At 39.7% G+C, this 6,995-nt stretch overlaps 1 protein-coding gene across 1 annotated transcript; it reads left to right on the top strand.

The window, feature by feature from the left end:
• The first annotated feature begins 1,235 nt into the window (after positions 1 to 1,235).
• On the top strand, positions 1,236 to 2,691 carry LOC130978756 (uncharacterized). The gene is made up of 4 exons (XM_057902269.1): positions 1,236 to 1,397; positions 1,511 to 1,624; positions 1,667 to 2,267; positions 2,369 to 2,691. Exons 1-4 carry the CDS (start codon positions 1,236 to 1,238, stop codon positions 2,689 to 2,691), a joined length of 1,200 nt encoding a protein of 399 aa, XP_057758252.1.
• The last annotated feature ends 4,304 nt before the right edge of the window (positions 2,692 to 6,995 follow it).

Below are 6,995 nucleotides of genomic sequence, written 5' to 3'. Positions count from 1 at the left end.
AATTGTTTGATTTTTAGGGATGCACGACAGAGGGACAGTCCAATGGTTAGCTACCAGAACTTGTCGGGTTAGCTTTATAACTGACAGATGAGACTCATCGGCCACTAGGACAGGCATGCATCATATGCATCTATATGTTTGTTTGGTATGTCTTATTTGGATTGACTAAGTGATTGCATAAACTATTTCCTACCTATTTATTTGCCGTATAAGATTTCAATATGTGATTTTCTTGCACGCGGTGGTGGTTGGGAGGTTTGGAGGAGTTGGAAAACGTAGTTTTAGATAGACTGAAGACCCTTAGCTAGTTGCCTATTTTATTCTATGGTTTAGTAATGTTTATAAGATTTAATTATATGTCGAAAGTTCTAGGATTGCCTTCGGCTTTCCCAGGACATTATATGTTAGATATGTGGACACTGTTACCATGCTGAGAACCTCTGGTTCTCACCCCATGCGGATTTTGTGGTTTTCAGATGCAGGACGTGAGGCTCCTCACTGAGGCATGCTGAAAGCTTCTGATATCAAAGATCATTGAGCTGTTGGGACTTTATTTTGGTTATATGTATTTATATAGATACTTATTATCTCCACTTATTATATATATGATGTATTAACTTCCTCTTAGAGGTTATTTTGGAGAATGAGGTTCTGTAACTCTATATTTTGGGTTCTTTTGGGGTTCTCTTATATATATGTATATACACTTATGTGCTCTGGCTAGTTTAGCCTTCACGAGCCGGGTCTTGAACTTCGATATTTGTACCTTGAAACTCTCTTTTGTTTATATCCATGTTAGCTTACTTTTACGTTGCTTCGTTTACTTTATCACTTTGTGAGTGTTGCATTTTTCGTTTTACCGCTTTTGTTTTAACTTTTCTTCAGAGGCTCATAGTTACAAACCTTTTTCAAACTATATTATATATATATAATTTTGTTTTTAGAGGTCGTAATACCTCACCACCTCTGTTTTATGACTTAAGCATAAAACTCTGTATGGTAGGGTGTTACATTATGGTATCAAAGTAGTTCGTTCCTGTAGAGTCTGGTGGACGGACTGAATATGCTTCTTGCAAACTCTGTGTGTGTGTGTGTGTTAATGTGCTATTAGGATATCTAACTGATATATGTAGCATAAATATCCATGAGCATGCATTTGGGACTTTGAAGCACTGGACTTCCGATATTGAGACTGATCAACTTGATATCGATTGTTTGGTGTGTATAGGAACCAGATGGCACCTCGTGGACGTGGTCGAGGCCATGGGAGAGGTCGAACTAGTAATCAGAAATTGGAAACCGACACGAATAACCCAGTGAACTTCATGGCTGCATTGGAGAGCATGGCTGCTACTATGCAGGCCACTACTAAGGCGCTTGGACAGCAAATGAAAATGGTAATAGGGAAAGTGGCGAAAATAGGCCGATGATGCTGTCAGCATTTCTAAAGGTTAACCCTCTAGTTTTCAAGGGAACCACTAATCCGACTGAAGACGATAATTGATTTTAGGCTGTGGAGCGAGCATTACAAGTACAACTGGTGCCTGAAGTGCAGTGTGTCGAATTTGCTACTTATCAGCTCACTGGAGAAGCACTACATTGGTGGCAGGAAACACGATGTCTCGTGTAACACGGTGATGATCCTATTTCCTGGGATGCCTTCCAGGTGGAATTTTATAAAAGGTACTTTCCGAATTTAGTCAGGACAGCAAAGGAGCTTGAATTACTACAGCTGAAGCAGGGTGCTATGTCTGTGCCTGAATATACAAACAAATTTAAGGAATTGTGTAGATTTTCCCATATTTGTCAAGGAGCTCCTAGAGACTTTGAGGAGTGGAAGTGCATTAAGTTTGAAGGAGGGCTCTGGAGCGATATCTTAAGTTCTACGAGGCCAATGGAGATCAGGACTTTCTTAGAACTAGTGAATAAGAGCAGGGTTGCTAAAGATTGTATGAGAAGGGTGGCTGCAGAGAAAGGGAGCCATAAGATGTCTTTTCAACAGAACCAAGGAAGAAGCTTTGCTACTAGGGGTCAGACTTTCAAGCATGGAGGTTTTGTACCAGAGCAGACTCAGGGTCAGACCAATTTTAGAAGGCCTAACAACAACAATTACCAAGGGAAAAGAGTTAGAAAGCAGCCTCTGAATGAGCAAGCTTGTGCTAGATGTGGAAGTCATCATCCGGGTGTTCCATGTAAAGCTGGTTGGGGCTTGTTTATTCATGTGGAAAGGCGGGGCATAAAGCCTCAAACTGTCCGAAGAAGCAGAGGCAAAGTACTGGGAGAGCACAGCAGCCTGGTCGGGTGTTCACTACCTCAGCTGTAGGTGCCGATGGGTCCGATATGCTTATCTGAGGTAAATGTGAAATAGCCGGTAAAACTTTGAATGCTTTATTTGATTCTGGAGCTGCTCATTCATTCATAGCATTTGAGAGGGCTAGTGAATTAGCGTTGAAGATAGTTGTGTTAGATTATGATCTGATTGTGCATAATGCTAATTCGGAAGCCGTTGTGACTAGGTTAGGCTGTCCACAAGTGTCGTTCCAAGTTAAACAGCGAGATTTTGTACATGATCTAATTTGTTTACCAATGGTTGGTTCGGATCTCATTTTGGGACTAGATTGGTTATCTAAGAATCATGTCTTGCTAGACTATTCTGAGAAATCGTTGTATTTTATGCTGGAAGAATCGTAAGCACCGGTTGTACTGAATAGCTACTATTTGAAATCCATGAAGGTAAGTTGTTCTGGATATGAATGTCATGGTGTTATACTATTAATTGCGGGTGTTTCGGGGGGAGGAACAAAGCTAAGAGCAAACTCCCGTTGTTTGTGAATTTTCTAGAGGTATTTTCGGATGACATTAATGAATTTTCTCCTATCCAAGAGGTTGAATTTGTGATTACATTGGTGTCTAGGATAGGGCCAATCTCGATTGCTTCTTATAGAATATTGCCTTTAGAAATGGCTGAGCTCAAGGCTCAGCTGGAAGACTTAATGGGTCGACCTAATGTTTCTCCATGGGGAGCGCCAATGTTGCTAGTAAAGAAGATGGACGGAGGTATGCGACTGTATGTCGATTATCGGCAATTGAACAAAGTCACCATAAAGAATAAATATTCGTTACCAAGGATCGACTATCTAAGGGACCAGCTACAAGGAGCCATAGTGTTTTCCAAAATTAACCTTAGGTCGGGTTATCATCAAATAAGGGTTAGAGATGAGGACATTTCGAAGACTGCCTTCAAAATGCGATACGGTCACTATGATTACACGGTAATGTCTTTCGGGATAACCAGTGCCCCGGCAGTATATATGGACTACATGAACCAAATCTTTCCTGTTCTTAGATAAGTTTGTTGTCGTCTTCATTGATGACATTCTCATTTACTCCAAAACTAAAAAAGAACATGCGGATCACTTGCAAACTGTGTTACAAATCTTGAAGAAGAGAAAATTGTACGCCAAGTTATCTAAATGCGAGTTCTGGAAGAGTGAGGTGAAGTTTCTTGGTCATATGGTAAGCCAATATGGGGATTAATGTGGATCCTGCTAAGGTTGAGGCAGTAATAGACTAGGAGTGACCAACTTCTGTGACGGGGATTAGGAGTTTTCTTGTCTAGCAGGTTATTACCAAAGGTTCATTAAGGGGTTTTCGCAACTCGCTCTACTTTTGACTAAGCTGACTAAGAAGGACGTGATATTTGCTTGGAGTTCTAAATGCGAGGAGAGTTTTCCAGTGCTGAAGTAAAAGTTGACCACTGCACCTGTATTGGTGTTGTCTGAGCTGAATGAACCATTTTAGGTGTACTGTGATGCCTCACTAAAGGGCCTGGGGTGTGTGCTGATGCAGCACCATAATGTGGTGGCGTATGCCTCACGACAGTTGAGACCTCATGAAGTTAATTACCCGATGCACGACTTGGAACTTGTTGCGGTTATGTTTGCACTGAAAGTATGGAGGCATTACCTCTATGGGTTAAGTTTCAAGTTTTTTCTAATCACAAGAGCTTGAAATATCTCTTTGATTAGAAAGAACTTAATATGTGATAGGGGAGGTGGATGGAGTTACTGAAAGACTACGACTTTGAATTGAATTACCATCCGAGAAAAACAAATATTATGGCGGATGCCTTAAGTCAGAAATCGTTGTGTGCTGCTTGGATGATGCTTTGAGAAGAAGAGTTACTTAAATCATTCGAAAGACTGAAGTTAAGTGTTCAAGAAGTGTCCTGAACTCTGTGCATAAGTTAATTGCAAGTTTCGAGTGACTTTAAATCCAAGATAGAAAAAGCTCAACAAGACAAGAAGGAATTGCAAAAGGTATAGCCGGCAATTGAGCAAGGAAAGCGATGGAGAGTTTTTTGGGATGATGATCGGTTGTGAATATTCAAGGGCAGAATTTGTATACCAGATTTTGGGACCTTCCGACAAGATATCTTAAGGGAAGCACATAAAAGCGAGTTTTTTATTCATCCGAGAAGCACTAAGATGTACCATGACCTGAAAGCTATGTTCTGATGGCCTGGTATGAAAAATGACGTGGCGGCACACATTTTAAATTGCTTAACTTGTCAGAAAGTGAAGATTGAACACCAGAGACCGTCTAGGAGCTTGCAACCTTTAGAGATTCCACAATGAAAATGGGAGAGTATTGCGGCAGACTTTGTATCGGGATTGTCAAGAACTAGAGCCAATTTTGATGTTGTCTAGGTGATTGTGGACCGACTGACGAAGTCGGCTCACTTTTTACCCATTCGGATGAACTATACCCTTGAGGAACTAGCACGTTTATACATAAAGGTGATTGTGAGACTTCACAGTGTGCTTACTACTATAATTTCTGACAGAGATCCCCGTTTTATTTCAAGGTTCTGGGGGGGCTTTTCAGAGAGCTTTTGGGACTCGGTTAAGCTTAAGTACAGCTTACCACCCTCAAACATATGATTAATCTGAAAGGATGATCCAAACCCTAGAAGACATGTTGAGGACTTGTGTTTTAGACCATCCGGCGAGCCCGGATTGGTACATGCTGCTAGTGGAGTTTGTGTATAATAACAGCTACCATGCGAGTATCGGAATGGCTCCATATGAGGCTATGCATGGGAAAAACTGTCAATCTCCACTATGCTGGTATGAAGCTGGGGAGAAAATCTTATTGGGACCTGAGATGATAGTTGAAAATACTGAACTTGTCAAGAAAATCTGAGATAGGATGTTCACACTCATAGTTATCAGAAGAGTTATGCCGATCAGAGGTGGCAACCCTTGGAGTTTGAGGAAGGAGATCATGTTTTCCTTAAGGTCACTCCAACAACAAGAGTAGGTAGAGCGATTAAAACAAAGAAAATGAATCCTTGTTACATCGGTCCATTTCAGATTCTTGAGAGGGTTGAATCGATGGCGTATCGGATAGCTCTACTACCACATCTTCCAAACCTGCACAATGTATTTCACGTGTCACAACTTCAAAAGTATACTCCTAATGCTTGCCGTGTGTTAGAACCTAAATCCGTTTAGTTAAAAGAAAATTTGACGCTCCAAGTGACTTCGGTTAGGATAGACGACACCAGTGTCAAACGGTTGTGCGGAAAAAAAGTTTCGTTAGTCAAAGTTGTTTGGAGTTGAGCCGGTATTGAGGAGCACATTTAGGAGCTTGAGTTGGAAATGCGAATAGACTACCTGGCACTTATTCTCAAGAAACTAAATTTGAATTTTGTGGACAAAATTCATATTTACGCAGGTAGAATGTAAGACCCAGGTAATTAATAAATAATTAACTCATAAACTAATATTTATTTTAGAAAATTAGAAAATAGAATTTTATAGTTTAATATGATAGAACTAATTAAAATAAAAATTTTGACACTAATTTTAAAGAATTTGGCTCAAGATTGGGCCGAACAGGCCAAACTGAGCGAACCGGGCTTGTATTGGGCCCAAGCCCAACCCAAGTTTCATTAAAATAAAAGATCTCAGCTCTTCTTCCCTTCCTATAAGCTAAACATGCTGGGAAACATTGAAGAGTGGGGGAAGAAGAAGCAAACCCTTGTCCCACTTCAAATCACCATATCTTGCTACTCTAAGTTTCGATCGCCACACTATTTGCGGCCAAGCGGCCACGGCGTCGAACTTTACAAAGCCCACAAGATTATTTAAGAGATAAGCCATGGATTCTTTCTAGTCTTCCAACCCTTGATTTTCAAATTTATTGAGTAAAGATGTTGAGATTTTGAGTTCTTTGATATTATAGGGTCCAATTAGCTTAAGAGAAGCGCTTCATCTTGTCTCATTGGTTCGGGGGTACAGTAAGAATCCTCAACCCATAGTGAATTTATTAAGTATATGTGATTAGTTATTGAATTTGTTTGTGTGCATGTCTATGATGTGTATTAGGCAATATATGTATGTGGTTTGGATCTTGATTGAGAGGTGAATTGGAGGTGTTCTGGGTTGATCAAAGAATCGGCCAAGGTATGGTTTTGGTTTCTCATATGTAAAACGTAATGTCATGTGAAAACTTAGGCTAGTGATAATAGGATAGAAATTGAATTTGATGTTGTTGATTGGTTGAAATGGATTGTGTTAGTTGTGGTTGTTGATTTTGGAAGGTGTAATTTATTTCCTTGTTGATGATGCATGTGATTTGTATATGATGATGATTGGTATGTATAAAGGTTGATTTTGAAGTTGATATTGTACTTGCTATGGATATTTGATGATATATATTAAATATTGTGGAATCAGAAGTATGGGATTGGAATGTGATGAAAATGGAGAATTGGTAGAATGATGAATGTGTATTGTATATTGTTAAACTTGAAATATTGAGTTAAGATTTATGAAGGAAGCTGAATTGGTAAAGGTTTGGGTTGGTTCTAAAGGGTTTGGAAATTGTATGTTTTGAAATTGGAGATTTGTTAGGTTTTGTGAAAACCATAATTTTGACCAACTTTGGCGGAGTATAACTTGATCTCCAGATGTCTAATTTAGTTCAAA

This window comes from Arachis stenosperma, chromosome 1 (assembly GCF_014773155.1).
Source record: "Arachis stenosperma cultivar V10309 chromosome 1, arast.V10309.gnm1.PFL2, whole genome shotgun sequence".
Taxonomy (NCBI): domain Eukaryota; kingdom Viridiplantae; phylum Streptophyta; class Magnoliopsida; order Fabales; family Fabaceae; genus Arachis; species Arachis stenosperma.
Note: the sequence above shows the minus strand (reverse complement) of the source record. Positions and strands in the feature narration are given on the sequence as shown.